Consider the following 23,724-nt stretch of genomic DNA (forward strand, 5'->3'; position numbering starts at 1 on the left):
GACACACAGAAAAGGCAGCTCAACCCTCACTCTGCTCTGGCAGCCCTGTTGGGGATCAGGTTCCATGTAGGCACCAGAGTGAGCCTGGGAAACTGAGGAATTCAAAATATTTCATCCTAAAGGGCAAACGTGTGCCCTCTCAGGTGGACACACAGGACTGAGGTCAGGGAGTACTTGTGCAAGGTCAGACATTAAGAGGGAATTTTCAGGATGGCACAAGGCCTCTGAGATGCTTTCTCAGTGCCATGGGTGAGGGGCAGGGAGTTCAAACTGCTCCTAGGAAGGAGGAAAACCCACTGCCCCTCACAGTACGTAATGGACAGGACACGGCTGCTTGCCTCCAGGCCTGCAGAGATGCGCCCGTGCTTCACGTGGCCAGTATGAACGGTGAGGAGAGAGCAAGCCTTCATGGACCTGAAATAGCAGCCCTGCCTCTAGGAAAGCAGAAGCCTGGAGGCAGCTCTGTTTACTTCCTAGGATGCTTCAGAGCCCCCCCCATAACCCTACTTCTGGGCTTTCCCTTTGGCCTAAACACTCAGTGCTAAACCCAGGCCAGGGGCAAGAGACTCTCTCTGTCTACAGACTAAATAATCCTCAGAGGAGGAGATAAGGACCAGCACTTCATTTATATTGCATGATACTTCCCAGCTCCACACAACCAAGCTTTCTGTTTCCCTCAGCGCTAACTTTTGCTGTTGGCTCAGCCTCAGTGCCAGCACTGGAGCCCCTGGAAAGGTAAATGCACAACCAAATGAAAGGGACAGAAACCAAAAAGTTTACGTACATAATTTTACCCTTGCAAGTTTTTAGTCCCACTCCAAATACTGCTTGGGCATTCCTCTTCCTCCCATCTCTAACCTTGTCTTCCCAGGCCACCGGGCAGTGGGTGACAAAATTACAAGTTTCACACAGACCTGTGATGAAACTTAGACCTATAGGATCAGGTTAAGAACACAGCAAAATTCTTCTGTTTACTTTCCCTTTTCAATAGCCAGCTAGCACATCTCCCTGTGACACGGTCATTTTTGTGCATGCTATTGCTCATCAGCCCAATATACACTGCTCTCAGCTCACACACCTGCCAGGTTGGTATGAGAAAGGTAATCACATCTGAAGGGCACTCTGTGTCCACGTTTTACATACCTGAACCAGTCTGTGTCACATCCAACAGCTTAAAAAACTGCAAGAGGGTGAGTGCTCTCCACCTGTGCCAGCCCAAAGTGCACAGCACTTTGCAATGGACACAGCCTGCCCACCATCACAACCATGCAAGTCATTGTGCACCCTTATTCAGATACTCTACAGCTTTCCAGGAATCAGAACTTGCCATCATGTAGTAATGTTGAAAGCTCTGGATAATGCTTATTTGATTTCTGATTCATTTCATTAATTGGTTGAAACTGCAAAAAGATATTTTTCCAGGCAAGGAAGCTGCAAGCAAGCCACATGGAGATCTATAAGAAATGGGGGAAGTACAGCTGAGCTTGCATTGGGTGGGGGATGGATTATGATGAGATCCCTTTCATGAGGTGACTTGTTCAAAACCCAGCCCATGGAATAACAGTTGAAGAGGTGCCCCAACTCCCAACCTCTACATTTGAGGCCAAGCTTGAGTAAGTCACCTTTAAGTTCTAGTTGCTCTTTCTACCTTGAGCTGCCTCAAGCACAGTACTTCCCATCCTGTTGGAGGGGTGCTCCAGAAATTGTAAAGGCAGCTTAAGCTAATTGCTCACTCTGAGAGGTCACATTCACCTATCAAACCCATGCCATCTGGGACTTCTGAAAGATTAAAAATGAGAGACAAGCAAGAGGATTATTAAAAATTTAACTATATACCATATTTATTATCAATCCACAGGATAATCTGATTGCTACATGAGCTCATAAAAGCTATTTCACCTTTACAAAATTAAAAAAAAAATGTGCCACAAGAATGTCATAACTGCTGATAACCAAGGACTGAATCTTAAAATTATAAATTTTGCTGTAGAAAAGATTAAAAAAAATTATATTCACTTTAGAATTTTACTTTGAATAAAATATTCCCCTGTATAAAAAATAAAAAAGCTTGCTCTGGTTAGAATTAGAGTATTTTTCTTCTTTTTTAAATCTGGGAATTTGCATAATATCTCTGTAATAAGTTTCTTTTTTTTTCCTATTGTACCACGCGGCATTCAAGCATAGCAGATTAGAAACAAACATGATGAAAGCAGTCTCAGAACATATGAAATCCACATGGAAAGTTTTAACTTCCTTTCCTTTCCTCTATTCTTTAAAGACACTTTAGTAAGAATAGCCTTGGAAAAGAATACAGGTGGAGAGGGACCTTCAATGTGCCATTAAGTAGAGCAAGGTAATAAAAGGCCTTTTGTAAGTGCTTTCTTAATAAGGTGCAGAAGCAGACTGCAACTTTGCTAGTACTGCACTATGTACAATATTCACAATAAATTTTTCTTTATTTAAAAATATTCCAGCTAGTTCACATTTTCTCTCCCATTCTGAGGCTTTCAGTTCCATCACAGCCTTGACAGCAAGAAGCGCAGCAGCACCACTTCTCTTGTGGTCAGTTGGTCCTCTTATGAAACACTGGAACCTGTGAGTGGGCCAAAGTTCTTGGGTTGTTTTCCTATGTAGCAACCTTGGAAATATGGGTTCAGGTATACATACTGATGGCTGGAGTCCTGAGTTAAAAACACTCCGACACTGGAGTCGGACACAGCAATGTTCTATATTGCCAAGGCTTTACCTTCGGATTTGTCTTGTGTGCGTCAAGGGATGAACCTCTCTTAGAGAAACGTAAAATACAAAACCAAACAAAACAAAGCTAAAAAAACACACTGTCAAAGGCTTAGCAGCTCTTGACTCTCGACTGGGTGATGTCTGATGTTTTCTTGATGACGCTGGCCCGTGTCTCACGGTCTGGCTGGCTGCTGCTTGTGGAGGCTGTGGACACTACTTGTGGCAGAGGGATGTCTGGGAAAGGAGGCCAGGAGCTATTGTAAGGCAGTGGGCAGCTTTCTTCTTTGATGGTGACTTGGAGGTCAGGCTTGTTGGCTACAAAAGTTGCCATGCTGGGAAGCATATGAGAAGTGTTCCTCATTCCTAGATTGCTGAGATACTGTTTGCCTTCAATGTTTTTTTTCTGCCAATGAAGTCGTCCCTAGAAATGGGGGAAGAAAGAAGGGAAGACTTTATGAGTGAACACAACTTTGTGAAGTACTCCAAGTAACAAGACGAAGATAGAAATATCCACAAATTCCACAGAAATTACCCCATCTCTAAGAGCCTGAGCCTCTAGCCACTGCCTTAGAATGTCTTTGCTCTCAGCCATTTCTTCTTTTCTGAAGTCATGTGCTTAACTCTTGCTGGCTCTCCAGCACTCAGGAGGCACTACCTGCTCTTCTGAATGGAAAATAAGGCCTTATTCCCAGTATGCCAGAGACAAAAAATGGATGCAGACATTTAGAACTCCAAATGGTAGTGTCTCCTCTGTTACCAGAGAGAGCATCTTCCTGCCAAGAGGCAGGCACAGAGACCCAACACTACTCAAACTAGCAATACAGGTGAGGCTGCTGGGAAACCACTATCACTTGACAGAGCATCCCTCATCACAGGGAGGAAGTTCACCAAGGGAAGATGAGCATCCTGTTGTTTGCCCACCACAGATACTGCATGTTCTGTCAAAGGAGGTCTGTGGAGTCACTACTTGCAGTTCCACCCCAGCCAAGGCATGAGAGACCAGGTGGGTCAGCCGTGTCATTATACAGATGCACAGCCTCCAGGGTGATCCTCCAAGAAGGAGCATTCAGAGAGCTTTCAGCGGGAGACACAGCAGGAGAGAGCTTTGCAAAAGGCCTTATGTAAAAATGCAGCTGGAGCACAGGGCATCCAAGAGCCCTCAGTGAGCTTCCCTTGGCCTCTAAGTACACATGGGGATCGGTAGGTCTGGTCACTTGATGGCAGCCCCAAAATAAAAGGCAAGTGGTGGTTTTGTATATGTGTAGCTCAGGTTATTTTCCCCATGGATTCCTTTCACCTAGCAATACCCAACTGACTGCACAGGAAAGCCTTCTGCCCCACATACCTCAAACATTCAAGCTTTGTTTCAGTCACATGTGTAAGCATTTCCTCCAATTATATGAGATCAGGTGCCATTTAAGGAAAACAAAGTGAACAAGTTTTCAACCAAGATAAAATACTTGCTACCCAGCAATGCCAATGCATCATATTAGCAAACTAGCTGGCACTGTTGATGGCTTTGCAGAACATCTTATTATGCAAATTAATCTTGTAGTTTGGACAGATGAGGAGAAATGAATTTGTAGATATTAATTCTGTGATGATCATCCAAATATCTGTATCCCCTGAACCTTCCTGATCTGCTTTTCTCCCCCAGCTATTACCAAAATGAATATTCCACTGGTAGACAGAATTGCAAATGGAGAAGGGGGAAAAATATCTCAGGACACAGATCTTGAGACCTTGGCCCAGACTGCTAAAAATCCAGAAAGCACCTACCTCTGCATTTTCTTCATCGCTTGGAATGCTGTCAGTTGTTTCACTTTCTGTCAAGCAAAATAGAAACAAAAATGAAACTCATGCTATTCTATCTATAGTAACAAATTTCAGCTCAAGAGGCCTGATGTACATCCAACAAGTGGAAGCAAACAAAGTCAAGTCAAACAACCAGAAAACAATGGAGAAGCATGGAGACCCTGCCACAGCAGGGCAAGACAGCACAGCTGCCTTGAACAACTAGGGTAAATGCACAGGGTTATCACAGTTAACATGACTATATCCTGTAACAGACAGCAATGGAGAGGGAAGAAGTGGATTTGTGCTTTCTGGGCAGAATCTCCAGCAAGCAGGGGATGCCCCCTCTCCCTTGCCCCTCTACAGCCGCTCCAGGCCCTGCAATGGACAAAGTTCTGTCCAAATCTTTATCTCCCTGCAAAATCAGTAACAACTCCATCCTAGAGGAGATAAATGTGGTTTTGTTTCATGAACTGTTATCTCAACCTGCCACCTCAAGGGCTTGTTGTCACTTCTGGGTCTTTATTACTGTTGATATACTCTGGTACAGTTGGTATAGTTTTGCTTTTGCTATCACTCTCCAGCCTATTTCTCAACCCTTCACTCTCCACTTGAGCAAGTGGCAATACTACAGTCTCCAGCTCCATCACCTCCCCCCACTGCACATGGCCTCCCTCACCCTCATCAATTCAACCAGAGCACAAATACAGGGGCACAGTTCCAGTGTGACAGCCATCCTCCTGCAGCTGCATCCCTCCCTTGCAGAAGAGCCTGAAATCCAGGAATTTTTACTGTATTTTCAAGCCTACATGTGTCTGAAGACAGGTCTCCTACTGTCTGAGGGTCAGGCATGGTGGGTGGTTCAGACTGCTGTGCCTCAGATATATCTGAGACAGGACACAAACCCACCCCTCTTTTCAGTCTGCAGCGATGGCTGGTGCCTTCAGCATAGCCACTGGTTGCTGAGACCAACCCAGTGGAGGCCTGAATTGCAGGTTCCCTTCAGCTTGTGGGGTTTTGAACCATTGTGTCTTTTTTCCTGGGAGGATAACCCCAGGCATCTATCAGGATAACAACACTCCAACCCCCACAGCAGAGCTGCACAGATACGGCTCATCCACAAGGAACACAGAAATCACACAATTCAAGGAATGATGTGATGAATTATCATAGCAGGCAAGACAGCTCTGAAGCCCATCTTTCACTCTCAGCTCTGTGTCATGCATTTTAGTCCATGCAAACTGCTTTGCACAGGCCCTGCAACCCTGCCTTCCCAGAGACCAACCTCATGTTCTGCACTGGACATAACTAGAGCGCTAAGAGTGCATGGATTATGCCTCATGGATTGTGCCCTGCAGATCTTCAGAGAGACTGGCAGTACCTTGCCATTTTCTCAAGACTTGGCTAAGCATTAGGTTTAGGCAGAAGGCTGTAAACCAATGGGCTGAATCACTCTTTCAGACCCCAGGATCTAAACTGTACCCGAAGTCCTTCTACTCCAGCCCAGTTTCTCCAGACTGCTGCTTCCAAAGCCAGCACCTCTCCTGTGTCAGAGTCTCCACTGCAGTGTGCAGCAGAGGAACAGTCCAAAACACTAAATCTAACTGCAATGCTCTGCGCAGTTAATGCATTGCAGGCCTTCTCATTCACTGATCCAGGCAGAGAAAGATGTGCCAATGTGACTAAGCTGGCTAATTAAGCCATCCTGGGGGAAGGAGAGGAAAAATTAATTCACACAAAGTAGAAATGGCCCTGAAGATAGAACCAATAGAAGGAATCCACACAGAGAGAAGCAACAGATATTCCTTGACATGAAGAAGCACGTCACAACAAAAACAGAGTGATGCAGCTGAAAAGGAATCTATCCTTGGTGTTCATACATAACAAAATGCTGAGCAAGAGATAGCACTGTAGTTAGCAAAGCCAGGGAAGCTGGCCACTCAGGCATGGAAAGTTAGAGAGGCTATTTTTATCAAGAAGGGTATTTGAATCAGTGTCAAACACAACAGGCGGCTCACAACAGCCTCAGTACTAAAAACCAGCGGATTTCATAGACATCAGTGGAAATATGAAAAACTCACATGGGCGACTCACATCATTTGCCTGAGTAACCTCAGAAAGGAACCAGAGTTCCTTTGAAATAAACCAGATTTATGTAGGACAGCTGATATAGCTGGCTACTTTTGTTGGTTGTTGTTTTAGAAGAGCTCAACTAACTGTTCCTGCACAGCTGTTATGGTGATACTCTTTCCTGCCATTCAGCCAGGGGCACCTGACAGAGCAAACCCACAAGCACAGGGCCAAGGTTCCTGTGGTTCTATAAGGTCTGTGTGGAGCAAGACAGAGCAGAAATAGTCACAAGAGTGTCCTAGAAATTTCAGGGCTCTAACACAGACTCCTGTCCTCGCTCCGACCTCAAGGGCAAATACATCCTTAAAAAAAAGAGTGGTTCATAGAACAATTCAGGCTGCAAGGGACCTCAGGAGGTCTACAGCCCAACCTCTTGCTCAAGGCAGAGGCAGCTACAGGACTAGATCAGGTTGCTGGAGGCCTTATCCCTACAGGTCTTGAAAACTTCTGAGGATGGAGGCAGCACAATCTTTCTGAGTATCCTGCTCCACTGCCTGACTGTCCTTGTGGTGAAACAGGTGATATTTTTTCCTATATCCAGCTGTCCCGAGTTTTCTTGTTTCAATTTAGCCTGCTGTTTCTCATCCTCGTACCATGCACTGCTGTGAAGAGCCTGGCTCTGCCTTGTGGAAACATCCCTGTGGTAGAGGCAGGGATGCCTGCTATGAAGTCCTCAAATCCATCTCTTCTCCAGGCTGAACAAGCCCCAGTCCTTCTATCTTCTCACAGAGTGAGAGCCCATACCCTGCGTAGCCCTTCTCTGCCCTTGCTCTAGTTTGTTTGTAAATTTCTTGGACTGGGGAGCTCAAGACTGGATGCAGTACTTTGAAAGTAGTGCATCTAGTCCTGTGTAGAGATGATAATCACTTCCCTAGATCTACTGGCCATGTTCCTGAAAACTGGTGGCCTTCTCCATGGCTGAGATGCCCTAGTGTCTCATGCTCAGCTCACTGCCTACCCACCTTTCTGCAGACCTGCTCTCCATACTATAGGCCCCAGCCACTATTGCTGCAAAGAGCTCTTCCTTCCTACGCACAGGACTTCATAAGTGCCCTTGCTAAATTTCATAAGGTTTCTTCTGACCCATTCCTGCAATCTCTCCAGGACTCTCTGGATGATGGCTCTGTCCTCAAACATAGCAACTGGTGTGCCCTATTTGGTGTCACCTGTCAAGTTCACAAACACGTCTCCTCATTGATATATTAAATAAGACTTGTCCCAGGACAGACCCTTGCAGTACTCCACCTCTTTCTGGCCTCTAGCTACAGTAGCCAGGATCATCAAGAGCTGCCTTGAGATGCACTCAAAAGCATGCCAGTGGAATGAAATTCTGTTATGTGAGTTTTGGGCTAGCAGGTCTGGGTATAAGTTAAGGACAGCTGAAGGCCGCCAAGGTACTAAGACAGCATGAGGGAGTAGCAGAAGTACTTCAGTCATCCTTCATTTTCCTGATGCAGGCTGGTTGCAATGACCTTAGGGCAGGTAGGTCATGATTTGCTCTTGTCAAGGTGGTTACCAGACCACCCTTCTCTATCATTCCAGTCCAAAAAACCACCATGAGTTCCAGACCAAGACAGTGACTCCTGTTTGCATTTCAAGAATTTACATTCTATAGCTGAAGTTAAAAGATTGCATCATTGTAATGATTGTGTAGATGGAAAAGTTTTCCAAGACATATTTGTAAAGAGGAAAAATGTTTCAAAGGTGCTTGTCTCCCTGCTGCTAATAAATTTAAGTACTGTCATATATCCCTGCCTTATGCTTTGCATAAGTCTTCTGAATGCTTTGGTTACTGCAGACTAAACACACTGGAAAGCATAACCATTTATCAACATGTGAGATTAACAGTGGAGACTATCCAAAAGAACATCATTCACTTAGTCCCAAAGATAAAAATTACTAAATACATACTTTATAAAAATATGTCTGGAAGTAATTTCAGTCTAATAAGTCAAAGGCAAAAACCATGTGTAAAATAATAAAATGCATGGAGAACAATTTATACTTAAATTTGCCTTAAAAGATGACATTTGTGTTTCTACCCAGTCTCCTAAGGCTTGCAAACTAGCACCATGTTAAAACAGAAAGGACAGGTGGATCTGAAACTTTTTCTACTTTCAAATGTGGCTTTGTCCTGCTTCCTATGAAATAAGGCTTATATGATTGTGGGGACTCTATATAGCATGTCTGCATGTACATTTGAGTCTGCTCTCCCCTAAAAACTTCTGAACACACTGTCAGACTTGGATAAGGAATAAATGAGTGCCAAAGACTCTTAACTTCCTAACAGTTATATGAAAAGAAGGAGCTAGATGAAAAGAGAAACCATAACCACCCTCACTGGGGGCAGGGGAAAGCCTGTTATCTCATCCTCTTTTTGGGTATCAGAGAATCCAGATGGGAGGCAGACGTTGGAAGCCAGATGTCCACAGCTCTGCTGCTTGCAAGATCACTTGTTATCAGTCACTATATGGCTGTTCTAATCTGCAACAAGACAGATCCACTACCCCTGGGCCCTCAGCTCCATATCTGCGTGTGTACCATTAGTGCAGCCTTTAGCACTGCACACTGTGTTAGACACTGAGTAAACACAGAGCAAAAAAGACCTTTAATCTTTAGTAAGGCAGGGGCATGTCATTTGTACCATTGAAAATCTCCTTCTAAAAGACCTCTGCATTATATCTAAAAAAGTTCTTTTTCCATTACTCACAGGCTAAAACCCTCAGCTCACATTTACCAACCTCAGATCTGTCAATTTGTTTCTCAAGGAAATGAGCAGAGGACTGTGTGCTTTTGAGTTTCATTAACAATTCAGAAGGCAGATGAGTACATATTCCTGAATCTTTGTTAGCTACCCTGGAAGAGCCCTCCTTCCCCCAATATCTTCCAAACATTTCCAGAAAAAGGAGTGTAAAGAAATGCCAAGTTGCTTACCTGCATAGGATGAGACAGGGGAGATTTGTAGAGGGTACAGCTGGCTCATGCTGAGGGGCTGTTCATCACTTTCTGTTGTCACTTCTACGACCTGACAAACATCAGGAGGATTGGCAACTATCACCTGCTCCTCACTGCTGCCATCAAGGTGCGGCTGTCCTACAACTTTGGGTTAGAAACAACAAAATTGATTACTGACAATATCTCGACCCTGTTGAATCTCTAAGAGCCTGCCCATGGAGCCTGCTTGGTATCTGACTGAGTCTTCAATAGTCTCAGTACTTTTTTCCATGCCCACCACCTGCTTTCAGTGGGTATAAGTTTCCATGTTCTAAAGGAAATCTGTGATCCTCAAAGAGCAAGCTGCCAACATCCCATGGCCTCTGAATGCTCTCATGTAAACTATACAACAGAAGACCAGAACTGGCATGCAAAAACCTGGCCACGGGATCAAGCAAAACATTGTGGGATTCTGGAGTACATATGACATGAATCTATGAAAAATTTCTGCTCCAGTTAGATACCTATTCTCACTGACCCTCGCAATGCCATCGATGCTAGATAGCATATCACAGTTGTACCTGTAATCCACATGGTCTGTGACAGAAAGCTACAGTTCAGTTTGTTATTAACAGAGGGGTTTCCTATTCCCTCAGGCACATGATATTTAATACTAAAACACCAATGAAATTTAATATCTAAGGACCATGACTTATTTGTACAAAGTGAAGCAACCATGGATGCTTTCCAAGGGTCCTGAAATGCTTTGCAGGCATTAGTTACTCCACACAACAATCTTTTGATAAAGGTTGACAAACCAAGGTACAAAAAAATTACTGAGCAAAGCAGAAGTATGGTGAAAGCCAGAATCTCACTTCTCTGAAGCTGCTTGACATAATTTCCTCTGTCTTGTACAACTCTTCCTTTAATCTCAGTAGCATGAACACATGACAAATGCATTAATCCCGCACAGAACTGAAAACCGTGAGTTAGATCAGAAGAATGCACAGGGATGGAGCCATCTCAGAGGATATCTAACCTGAAACCATGGTTATCCAAGAGAAAGACTATAGATACTCTTTCACTGAACATAAAGCTTCAAAAGGAACATAAGGCTAAACTCTGTGCAAACACAATGCTGTATTGGTCAAACAATCAATTTTTTTCTTGACCCATGAGGGGAAAAACATGTAAGCAATGAAATACAATAGATCTTGCAATTCTTAAGGTTAAGTAACCTGAGTATATTAATTATTAAATTTGAAAAAGTCAAAAGATAGCATCTATTCCTGCATGAACTAAGATAAATAAACAAGAATGCACATGTCTATACACACAATCCACTCCTGCATTCTATCTTAAGACAGGGCTTTTTGAAAAAGAAAAGCGACAGGTATTTTTCTCAGGGAAAAGCTGCATATTATTTTGCTTTGTGAAGTGCCAGGTAACCACCGGAAAGTCTCCAAAACTTAGATGTGTCTTTTAAGAAAGAATGCCAGCATAAAGAAGATTACATGCATACCAGATAGACTTTTTAAAAGTTGAATCACTACAATTACTACAGTTATGTTTCAGATATTCTGTTTCCCCTTTATTTCACCTTTCCTGGTTCTGAAAAAACCAGCTTTTTACTGAGTGTGGTGAGAGTGGTGCAAGAGCACACACAGTTAATTTTTTATCTGGGAGAGACCAATATTGCGCAACCCACTCAGGGTATGAGCAGGTCATCTGCACTATTTTATCTTTTTCCTCAATACCTGACAAATTCTTACCCACCCTGAGAGATAAAATACACAGCAAAAACTACTGCTCACTTGGGCAATATGCCACAGCTTCCAGTGAGCTGCATGTATGTCAGAAACTCTGCAGGGTGCTGTTTGTCTTTCATCCCCTCTTGCTGATTACCCATCTTTCTGCAGAACAATTCTAGTATACCTTTTCCTCCCTGTTTACATTAAAATCCTTTCTGCAACCTAAATAACCACTTCTTTCTCCAGTCTGGATAAGCAGCACACCTCACATCTCAATAATTAAACAACACTAGATGACAGTTCCCTACTCAATCCTCAGTCAGTGAACTGGAAGCACTGATAGCACTACGGTGCTACTCCTTCAAATTATAACAGGAGGAGCAACAAGCATGCTCTAATACTCTTACAAAGCAACACCCTATTAAATGAACTGGCATAAATAGAGCAAAACTACTCACAAACTTCTCAGCCACACAAGTACTTCAGGGGAATGACTATGCAAAGCCCTGTGACCTAAGAAATGGGGATCAAAAATAGTCACTGTACATGATTTCTGCCATCTCTCCAAGCAGAATACTAACATATTTGTCATATTTAAAAGTGGAATTCGAGACAAAATGGTATGTGGGTCATATTACTAGGAGGTCTTGCTGCAATGACAATCTCAGCCAAAAAACATCTGTCAAAACCCAGTCCAATTATTCTACTGAGGACCAATTATTCACACATTGAGATGACAGCTCATTTCTAATGTACTGGTTTCTAAATGCAGTCCTCAATGATCCTTTTTGTTAGCTCAGTGATGTTAAAAACTACCTCTGCTACTGAGGTGTCAGTAAAAAGAACCAACTTTCTACATTTTGCCTGCTGGTTTGAACTTCCAAATAAAATGGTATTCTATACAAAGCTCTGCTTTAAGCAATGGGAAACTGCCATCTGACTGCAGTTTATCTCCCACACGACATTGACTACAGTCTCCTCATGGCTGAGGACTACCCTGTGGAATAAGTCCACATCGTGAAATGCCAACTTAGAGTGTCTGTAAGTGCTTTACTGTCAAGGGAACCACCACACTGCCACAGTACTGCTCACTGTCTCTGCAAGGTGATGGGGCTGACCTGCAACCACAATCTTGCATGGCCTAGGCTACTGAAAAATGGGTCTACCTGACTGCAACTGTGGCATTCCCTGAAGTGCAAGATGCTGATGGAAAGATAAGTTTGCAGACCAGAAGGGTTTTTGAAGTCACCTGTGTGTGTAAAAAAAGCATAGGAGTACTTACCTACAAAGTTCACTGTACTGTCAACTTCATTTTTTATACTGGAGGACAGGAAATAGTCAGAAGTTACATCATTTAGCCCATTAATCCCAAAAGATGATTCAACTGGCTCTTGCTAGAATGAAAACAGTACAGTTGGGTCAGCATTGCTTTATTTTAGGAGACAGTTCATCTCTTTGTTCTGAGGTGGTAATAAATCCCATCACTTCTGCCTGCCATATACCCCCTGCTCTTTGTGAGACACTGTCTTAGAATGAATATTTCTCTGAGAGAAGCTCGCGAAAACTTCATTTGCGTATCTTGTGCTTTGAAATGACAGTTCTTTTTAATTTTCAAATTTAGAATAATCCTTCTGAGAGCAAGGAAGTAGTAAGCTATTTACTACAAGAGATTAACATTTGAAACAAACAAGGAAGAAACACTGCTTTAAAATGGTAGTCTATTTAATATTCCTCCTCAGTCCCTTCCAAATAAGCTCTATCTCTTTGCACCTTCTGAAAGGAAGCCTTAGTTCCTGTACAGCAATTACTAAATTCTAGCCTTAATTTTTCTCTACAGCAAGCCTGAAAGCAAACCAAAGTGTTTACACTAAATACAGCCTTTTAGATCACATCATAAACATTACCACAGGGCAACAGCATTGGGAAAACACCACCTGTTCTACACAGACCGAGCTTTCTACAAGATGCATCTCTGTAAGCCTGGTACACCCAAGTGGGGATCTAAAAAAAATCCCTTCAGAGTAGACACCAAAAAAATTAATTCCATAAACTCAGGATTTTTTTAAAAGGATTATTCTACACGTGCAACTTCCTGCCTGGTATTGACTCTCTCACAGGTTTATTGGTTACAGTGTCTAAAGTCTTTTATTCTTACTCTGCCAGCCCTGCAAGGCTGCAAGTTGTCCCCCACTTGCTGAGCCAGAGACACCTGCAGAGAGGTGCAGAGCTGTCCATGCTGTGCTCATTTTCACGGCTCTAAAGCATTTCATCAAAGGCAGGGCAAAGGTGAGCCTCAGGACCTGTGGTGCCAGCCTATCCCAGTGCTAACCATATGAACTGTTATCTTTGGGACAAAATATTGGGGGCACTGTGACAGATTTTTTTCTGGATGTCACATGCTGTCATTGTGATCTACTCTAAAAGAATTGTCACTTCAATACAAGAACCTTCCCAGATACTAAAGCAAGGCAAACATGCACCCTGTCCCAACGTCCCATGGCACATCAGAAGGGTGCAAAGTTAAGTGTTAATGGCAACTAGGTCTTTGAGGAGTTGCACCAGTTGTGCTGGCCCACAGGTCAAAGACTTGGAGAACTGGAAAAGATAAAATTAGCTGCTATTGATCCATTGAGGATCACGACCGCAGAGATAGGTTAGAGCTGCACACTGGAGCCCTGAGTATCTGGTGTTGTGCAACACAGCAAACAAAACAGCCCCCATGGAAACACTGTGCATGCAGCACTTGCTCAACTTTACTGAGGCTGATTACAGAGAAGTTTATTTAGTAGCCCCTTTCAAGCTCCAGAAACAAATAGGCGTCTTGGAACTCAGGTGATGGTGCCAGATCCCGAAAGAGACTTGGATGCTGGCACAGTTGGTGTTACATCACCTAAATGTTCAGTGTCCAGATGTCTAGCTTAAGCTAAATGCATGGGGAAAGCTGTCACTAAGATTTAAAAAATGTCTCTCAATGTAGAGCTGCATGGTCAAAAGGATACATCTAGCATAAAGTAGGAACTAGACCTCAGTTCAGTCCTTTGTTTCAAAAGAAAGAGACTGGTTGTATCTGGGCTGCTCTGATATTTGCATTTCCTTCCCATTATTGACAATTTTAATGAATTTAATGAATTCTAATGACAGACACTGCTTGCCCAAAAGCCCAGTGATAGGAGACCTATCTGTGGGGTGGGAGACTTGCTTGCACCTCTGCTAATGTGGAGCAGGGATTTGGTAAGGTCCAGGACTCACATCCACAGGGACAAGCAGTGAGTGCCCTGAGCACCCTGCTCAAGCTCAACCCACTAGTAATTGCTGTGAGTGCCCACAGGGTCCAGCAGTGGCAACAATGGGAAGTTCACTGAAAGGCTCTTGCTATGCTGAAGTCCCTTTGCAGATCTCTGCTCAGATTCTCAGCTTCTCCCTCTGCTGCTATCACCCCATTGCAGTTACCAGGCAAACCATGGAGTAGCCTCCCACTGGGCTCCACTAAAAGAGATTTTTCAAGGTAACTGTAAGGTGTCCAAAACATGCAACTCTGGTCTCAGGAATTCACATCACCAAGCAAAGCAATTATAAGCAGCTTTCATGCTCAGAAATGTGAATTTGCTTTAATTCACCTACCACCCTTCTTCACTACTACAGCCTTCAACATTCAACAGTCAGCCTAAGAGTGGCTGAGTATGGAAATAGCACCTCTTTTAAAACCCAGGCTAGCCACTGCACACATCTGTCAGAATGGGGGAACAGACAAGAATACCCAGCTCAAAGCTGCAAGAACTAACAGTAGGTATCACTGGTAGGTATGTGTATGTGCTGACACACTGCTCTGCTCTGACCAAAGCAGTTTCACTGGCTCCCTCTGAACATCAGCCACCATCAGAGTCACTTTGTAACAACCACGTGTGGCTGTGTGATCCGAATAGGATAGTTTAAAAGTGGTTCCTTCAAGACAATTCAAAAGTCATAGCATTCTAACATGTAACTCCACAAGTCACAATTCCTGGGGCAGCACCTGCCTTCTGAACCCAATTTCAGTGGAGGACTTTTTCCCAGATTTCTGGGTTCACCTGGCCCAGAGAACCTCCTGGCCAGAGACTGCAGAGCCTGAACCCAGGCATGGTTGGCACAGCCCTTCACAAGTGAGCAGCAGGGGACCAAGCTGCCCTTCCACTGTAGACACAGCTGCTACACACAGCCCAAGGACACCAATTTTACTGAAAGGTGAGAGTCTGAAATCTCTGAGATTTGCTTTTTTTAAAAAAAAATTGAAGGTGGGCTAAACCCTGCTGGTGTGTGATACTGACCACCTCACAGGGGTCCTTGGCAGAGGTGTGAAAGCTAGGAAACACCATGTTCCTCAGGGACAGCGGACATCAGTCTCGGTCGATGCTCTGAACAAGCAGAAATCTCAGGCTGTGATGGAGGAGCTTTACAGCTGAGGCCTTCTAACTGACAAAACATGAGCACAAGGTGCAGCTCTGACCCTTGCCTAAATGAGAAGGAATTTCCAATGCCTTACGCACAGAAATTAATTGCTCTGAAAGGTAGCTCTATTGTTCAGAAGCATTCCTTCCATAATTACTGTATTTCTCCTTACAGAGACAAACAAGTGGCAAATGTATTGCTGAGTGCCAGTTTTCCAACCTCCAGGCATTGTAGCACAAGGGCTGTGTCCATTGATGATGTAAGTCATGGCTTTAACAGCTTTCACATTTCAAAAAACCAGCCCTGAACATCCTGGGTAACTGTAGTTACTTAACCAAACCACAAGCATTCACAAGTACCCACCACAATATACTGTTGGAGCTATTAAAAAATACTTGCAACAGATCATGTTCACAAGCTCTCGCAGTATTAAACAGCCACTTCTTACCTTAATTTGTTTGAATTTGTCATCCTTCTCAGACTTCGTTTTTTTTCCTGCAACAACAGAAGGAAGATTTCATAAAGTCCTGTGTGCCATGAGTTTTCCTTCACACTTTCTGTATTTACCAACAAATAGCCCCAAAGTGTGCCTCCAAATGGCAGGACTTTCTAGTTAAGGGAGAACACATTTTGCTTCATTTTACCCTTCACTTAAGGCCTGGGCAGCAAAAACTTCACCTTGAATGCTCTCGCTTTGTGTTTCTTTTTTAAAAGGCTACAAAAGAGAACCACTGTAGGACCAAGGAAAGCAATGGCAGTCAAAAAATCAAAGTGAAAAATATGGAAGAATGACAAAAAACAAGGCCTGTTAAAAAAAAAGGAAGGGGGAGAAAAATACTCTTGAAGAGAAAAAAAAATCAAAATGTATGTCTCATCACATTTCTGACATTTTCTCTGTAGCTATAGGAAAAGAGAGATTGTTAATTGATTTAATGTGAAAAGAGATCACAATAAACTTCAACCAATATTTTTGTAAATAGTTGCAACCTGGTAGGGAAATACATATTACAATTCACACAAAAGTGGTTTATGCAATCATACTGGACTTGGGAATCCAGAAAACCACACAGCATGTGACCCTCACAAAATGTCATGTGCCTTGGCAGACCCCAGTGTTGCTGCCCCTGCTCTGACCTGATGCAGAAGCTCAGACTTGCTGGTGCAAGCTCAGCTCTACCCCACTGTTAGCACAGACGTGTCCCAGGAGTTTCTCCCATCTCTACTACACAATACCACTGAAAATTAGAAATGTTTGCAGCGAAATTCTTTTGCTCCCACACATAAGTTTAGCTACGTGCCATAAAATAATGGCATGTGAAAATATATATGAGGCCCAAACTGTGTCAGAGTTTTACAGTAACTGGACTTTCTGCAGAATCTTCTCCTGCTACAGCCCCCATTCCCAGAATCTCAGCTTTAAAGAAGAATTTTTGTAGTTCCTACAGGAATCTACTGCCAAGGGACATGTTATGGTCCGGGGGAATGTGCCTAAACATACAAGATACACTACTGACAAGAGACTGGAAAGAGTTTCAAAACAAATGTGCTACCTTTTGCACACTGATGTCCCTTTCACAGTATGATTCTGCCCCAAAAATGCCATGGTTCATCATTTCCAGTCACACTGACCTTAAACTGAAGATCTGCCTTTCACTTTTCAATCTAAGAAAATAGCAAACTGACCTACAGGTGAACTGAATAGAATTTTAGAGGAACACCATGTGTTTGGTTTGCAGGTTATCTTTTCATCCAAAATCCTAGACAACACAGGATACCAGAGGACTAAGGAAACCATTGTTCTACTGCACAAACCAGTAAGGAAGCCATAAGAAAGCTAATGAGCCATAAATAAACTGATGTTTCTACTTTGAAAGAAACCAAATACTCATGAGATTGACCTGCTGGTTAGGTCTCCTCCTGGCAGGCAGGAGATTTAATCCCTAAATTTGGGGATTCAGTTTCCCATTTCACCATTATTGTGCTCTGGGGGCTGGTTTTTCATGGTCTTTGTAACTAACAACATGGTTCCATGGTTTAATGCTCTGAGCAGAGCGTGCTGCTCTCACTCAGCTCAAGACAGAGACAGTTTAATTGTAGCCTTGCTTGAAAAATATACCAAAATGTCTGCCACCATATTCTGAATCACCTCTACTGAGTTAGATGTGCTGACCTCTAATAGCCCCTAACCATTTTCCTTGACTGAAGGAGACCTGGGACTAGGTTCTGAACACAACTCCATCAGTTTTAACAGACAAATATCAACAGCTTGGGTGTATCACATCTCATTGATACTCTCTTCTGAATGCAGCCCATTTTTCATACAGCTGTTCCTAAGTTCCACTCATTTCCCAGCCAGCCAGGGCACAACATGCAGCTTGCATTGGTGGCTTGCTGCATACTGAGCTACCTGCAGCAGGTGTTTTTCTCAACACAATGCCCTCAACAGCATTTCATGTTGACAAACTCTCCCCTCTACCTTTTTTGGAAGGTCTTTCAGATAACGGCAGCATCCGGTACACCCTGAAGGCGTTGTTTCCTTTCTTTATACTTTTGTCCTTCACTTCTTCTATGTCAGGCAGGGAGTTCATAGCGCAACGGAAGTTTGCCTTCCATGTCTTTGGATCAGGTTTATCTACTCCTGACTGGTATTTTCCTAAGGAAGAAAAGAAAGTTAGGCACACATGACATGTGATTGAAAACCTAAGGCAAATTAATAACAGCATAGGTTAGCTTCAAGGTTATCAGCCTTTGGTTCCCATGACAAGCATTCAAGCAATAGCTGAGGTTGCAAGAGACTGCTGTGATCTCATTCTCATGCATGTTTCTAGAACAGATGATGAACAGTTTGTGCTCAAGAAAGACCCAGGGCACTGCAGATCAGATGTGACTCCATAACAACATGGAAAAGCTTGCACAGCTGGCTAAAATCCATACAAAGGCGTAAAGAGCCTAAGGGCCTATGTGTACAAAGTACTGACTGTGCTCTACTCCTGACAGTTTGGAACCCAATGTTGTTAACATTTAAATCAATTAAGTTTTACTGTGTTCCTCAATGCAAATGAGTTACGGCACTTCAGTAGAGCTGGAGAGTATCATAGGCCTTGAAAAAAGCACTTAGCACTTAGCACTGGAAACTTAAGTTCACTCTCCATGTTAGTAAAAGCAAAGACAAGAAAGAAGGAAAATGTAACTTTAAAAGGGAAAACAATGTGAAAATCTGTCCTGCAAAGAGAGAGTTCCAATACCTGTGTGAATTGCCCAGTTTCTAAATAAGGGAGCATCTTTTTCAACATCCCAACCATGTCTTGCGGCATGCATCCAGGGAATCTGAAAAATCTTCTTCTCCTGGAAGGGAAAACAAACAGGAAATGCCAACACTGATAGACTTGAGGGATCTTCTGATGACTTTAAGTCACTCATTTATAAGCACAGTTTCAGCATCTCAAAGTGTTTTGCTCCCTTCTAGCCCAGTGTCACTGTCACTGAAATCAACAGGAAAATATCCACTGGCGTCATCAAAAGCAGAATACAGTTCAAATATATGAAATACTCAGAAGCCACTTCATGGAAGATGAGCCTGGCGGTTTTCCAAGCTGACACATGGAAAAAGCATGCAGTACTACACATTTCTAAACTTTCAGACAAAGGCTAGTTTTGTCAGCACAAACACTTTTATGATTAGGAAAAATAGATCTGAAACTAAACAACTACAGGAACAGAGCAAAATCAAGGGATTTAGAATTCAGCCAGTAAATACTAGCATGGTGAAGAAAAGAGATCTTGCAAATTTGTATGCCAAGCAAACAGACATGAGAATATATCAACTGTAGACATCTCTCCAGTGGGGATAAAAACACCAGACACACTCATATGAAGTAGTGCATTGAAGATACCTGAACACATTTTAGTTCAGAAACTTCAGACCAAAGAGAAGTGCACTTAAAGAAATGCAAAGGAAGCCTTTTTTTAAAATTTGTTTTTTTAACACACAGATAAATCTGGACATGCCTTACATGGTGCCAGTATAAACTGATTCCCCAAGGGATCACGGAAGATCCCTGGTAACTATTTAAGATGATAGTTTTAGGATGTAGCTCCAGCTCTGGGGGCCCAATGGCTTTCAGAGCTTGAACAGCATGTTTCCTACACTCCTACCACAAGCACTTAGCACACAGGATACCGGGCCAAAAGGGTGCTGGATCAGATGTGCTTTTATGTCACACAACACAGTAACGAATTCCTTTGTCATGACCTACAGGGCTGCTTCAGAACTCTTCATGCTCTTTTCTGAAAAGCCATACACAAAAAAAAGCTTGTTCCACAATTCTCCCCTGTTGGGAAGAATACTTCTTATCTGGCTTTACATGCAGACATCTTGCACTATAAACTCTGCCACTGCAGGTTTAGATCGAATTATCAGTCTGTGAAGAGAAAAGTACTTCCAGGGCAAAATCCACCCTCCTCCTGCAGCAGCAACCTGAGCTATGCTGCTTGAATTTCACCCTAAAAGAGTTTATTTTCTCTACTGACTACAAATAACTCTAGACAAAATAGAGCCTATTTCTCTCTACTGACTACAAAATAACTCTAGTACAAATAACTCTCATTTAAATGACTGCATTGTAGATATCTGGTCAGGTGAGAGGAATCCTTCACCCTTTCCCCTTCCCCCAACAACCACTTTTCTTCCCTGTCTGTTTGGTTAATATTTCACTCATGACGAGGTTAGGTTTATTTCCCTTCCTTCCCATGTGATCTTTTCTTCTTCTGAGCCTGTGTTTCGTCCTTCAACTCTTGTCTTTAATCCTTTCTGTCATATTCATTTGTTCAGAATTGCATTCTTCTCACTTGGCTTCATCTTTAATTCGGTGAATGCACTGATTTAACATGTTCCTCATTCCCCTCAAGTCCTCACTCTCAATCTTCCTCTTAATGTAGTTCCATCACTTCTCTCACATCTCTGTTGCCTCTTTACTCTTCCCTCTACATATAAGTAAATCATCAACAGAGATACTTCTTTCCCCAACTTGAAGCAGTCCAAAGAAAGCCTCAAACCCACTATTTGTGGTCCACAACACTACTATATTCATCAGAGCTAGAATAAGCTTCTCTGCCTTCACTCTTCCATAGACTATAATAAGCATGGGAAGAAAAAAAACATACTTCCATAGAAAACAGTTTCTATCAACAAGAACTTTAAGAATATAGCAGATTAAAATAGACCATATGATAATTCAAAACCTAGCAGACTGAACAAAACTCCAGACATAGCATCCTGTCACCACCAACTGTACTCACTGCTTCAAAAGAAGGTGCAAAGACACTCAACAGCAGTCTAAGTGGTCATTACAGTGCTTCTGTTCATTACGGAAAGCTCTTCCCAGTCCCAGATGTCTTGAAGCACAGGAATTATACCAAATTATAACACAAATAACAAAATCACAGAAGCTATGTCATAATTTTAAAATACATATATAAATTGACACACCTATACAGAAAATACAAATTTTCTTATTGACTGTCAAATACCTAATCTTCACGGAAATCCTGCAAAGACTGCGGATTACATCAATACCATGTTTTGAGTGTTCTGCTCTAGTTTACCTGGATACTTTCTATTTAAATACTACTTCTTCATTTCACACATTATCAAACATTATCTATATTCTTCTTCAGTCAATGCTGCCTAATAATGACCTTAACAGGAAAGGGCTCATCAGTGCTTCTCTCAAACTTGGAAAACCATGTGCTGACTGGTACAGCATTCCATCACTGGACTTTTGTGTAGGAGTCTCACGTTTCTGTTAAAAAATTAGCCTCACCTGAAGTCAAAAACACAACCCACAAAAATTTTGCAGTGTAACAGGAATTGCTACTAAACTCCAGTGGGAACACCAAAAGGGAAAAGCTGTGACATTCTTAGAAATAGGAATGAAAAGGAAAGTAGATCAAACCTCAGCTTGTTAGAGCACAGTGCTACTAATGCCAAGGTTGTGGTTTCAATCCCCACATGGGCCATTCACTTAAGAGTTAGACTTGATGATCCTCGTGGGTCCCTTCCAACTCAAAATGTTCTGTGATCTGTGATAACTTGGAACTCTAGCATCACAAAATGCTCAGAGCAAGTGCTTGAGCATGAGACCACACACTAGCTACAAAGTCGTAGGACAAATCTTAAATAGCAGCATCCATCTCCAAGGTAATACTCCGCGCATCCATCAAAGCAGCAGGTTGCCTCTCTGTTACAGCTACTTGGAATGTTTTCATTCTAATTTCCTTTTCCAGACCATGAGGAACACTGACCTCTCATAATCCCCCTCCTCACATCACCTCTACCCTCTACTGAACTATGTAGTTTCCTTAACACCTCCCAGTTTTGTTTCTCTGTGAAGGAAAAGAAATTCCCTTCCTCCTTCATGTCACGCAGCAGAATAATGTTTTCACCAGAGAGGTACACAAGTATTTATTTTTTAAGCCCTATCAGGATGGGTTTATTCTGGAGGTATAATGATGAAATGACAGTAGGGGAAGGAATTAAGTGTCAGCTGTACCTGATTTGACATTTCTAACTGAGAGAGGTTTAAATCTTTCCTCAGTTTGGAAAAAATCCCCAAGAGCAGCCAGCCAGTGTCAACCCAGAATGGTTTCATATTTAAATTTTATTTCCTTAAAAGCTGTGCACACACACGAATTTCGTTCTCTTGATAATCTGACACACCTTCTTTTCTGAATTGTGAACTGTCCTTTACCAAACTCTGATTAAAATATACAAGTCCTAAAATCCTAGAGCCTCCAAAGTTGATTCTGTGGGTATAGAACAGGCTGTGATACACATGACACTGCATCATTAATTCCATGCATGGCTTTGTTTATGGTCAGGATTCACAGTAGAACCAGAAATATTTTTGGTTTAATGATCCATTGTTAGAATGAATGTTTAAACATTTTTAAACAGAAATGCTCAGATGTGCAATTATCTCATTGAGCATCCTAAAGGCAATCCAGACTGATGCCAAATCAGAGGGTAGAAGTGGGGAATCGGAGTTTAATAAACCTCAAGGCAGAAAAATTATTTCAGGATTAGGCAGGAACGCCCAGCAAAGGACAGCAGACATGGACTGTCGGCAGGAAACCTGACACCAAAACAGAGATATTCAAGGAGAGGGACCCAAACATGAGACTCAAATTACAAAGACAACAGTAAAAACTGGTCTCCAACTCTTCAGCTGTGACCCCACTATGCAAGAACAAGGACCTCCTCGAATTCACAGGGCAGCTAACTAGGAGATGGATACAGCAATATTTATTTACCCGGCCACAGCATGTGAGAGTCACTGATGCAGGAAGTTCCTGAGAAACAAGATTCATAGCTGAAATTTAAAGCATTCCTGATAATTTCATAGTCATGAGCATTTATAGCTTTGAAAGCTGAAAAGTCGTAATTTCGATTGTTATTTCTCTACTCTAAAAATGAGCACCGGAGTACCACAACTACTACTGGATAGGGAGGATACCATACTATTTGGGTTAGTGACTTAACCAGAGAGGCAGTTCCTACGTTTCTGCACCTGATTTTGTGCATTTCCACTCATTCTGATAATAAAGTAGCCTCTGTAGCAAAAACAGCTTCATGCTTTTCTGTGCGGTGAATTACTCTCCTGCATTGTGCAGACAGCATGCAACATTTCCAGAATTTATTACTGTTCAAAGTCTCAAATACACTCCTAGGTTTTACTCAACCAATCACAATAAATTCAAATTGGGCACTGACATTTCTGAGCTCACGCTTGTGGGTTCCAAGTGTCTTGAGCACTTAGTAAGAGCTCAGGACCAGGAATATCAGGTTTGAGTCTGGCAGGGGAAGAGTTATCCTATTTTCTCCCAGGTTGAGAAGTATCAGAGAAGTCACACAAGTCTGAAACAGGAGATCGTTGCTTCAACTCTAAGTCTA

The 23,724-nt window shown here is 42.6% G+C and overlaps 1 protein-coding gene across 3 annotated transcripts in view; it reads right to left on the reverse strand.

Annotated features, from left to right (window-relative positions):
• Window positions 1–1,813: 1,813 nt before the first annotated feature.
• The window catches only part of IRF2 (interferon regulatory factor 2), a 40,788-nt gene continuing 18,877 nt past the window's right edge, over window positions 1,814–23,724 (reverse strand). For all 3 annotated transcript variants that reach the window (XM_042014866.1, XM_042014865.1, XM_042014864.1), the window contains 7 exons: window positions 19,019–19,118; window positions 18,250–18,426; window positions 16,222–16,268; window positions 12,631–12,742; window positions 9,598–9,762; window positions 4,519–4,565; window positions 1,814–3,160 (listed from right to left, as the gene is read on the reverse strand). In XM_042014866.1, the coding sequence (XP_041870800.1) occupies window positions 2,849–3,160; window positions 4,519–4,565; window positions 9,598–9,762; window positions 12,631–12,742; window positions 16,222–16,268; window positions 18,250–18,426; window positions 19,019–19,118 (960 nt within the window). In that variant the 3' untranslated portion in view covers window positions 1,814–2,848. The remainder of the gene's footprint in view (window positions 3,161–4,518; window positions 4,566–9,597; window positions 9,763–12,630; window positions 12,743–16,221; window positions 16,269–18,249; window positions 18,427–19,018; window positions 19,119–23,724) is intronic.

This window comes from Corvus kubaryi, unplaced genomic scaffold, assembly GCF_017639235.1.
Source record: "Corvus kubaryi isolate FWS band 111438036 unplaced genomic scaffold, C.kubaryi_AGA036_p1.0 split3-131, whole genome shotgun sequence".
Lineage (NCBI taxonomy): Eukaryota > Metazoa > Chordata > Aves > Passeriformes > Corvidae > Corvus > Corvus kubaryi.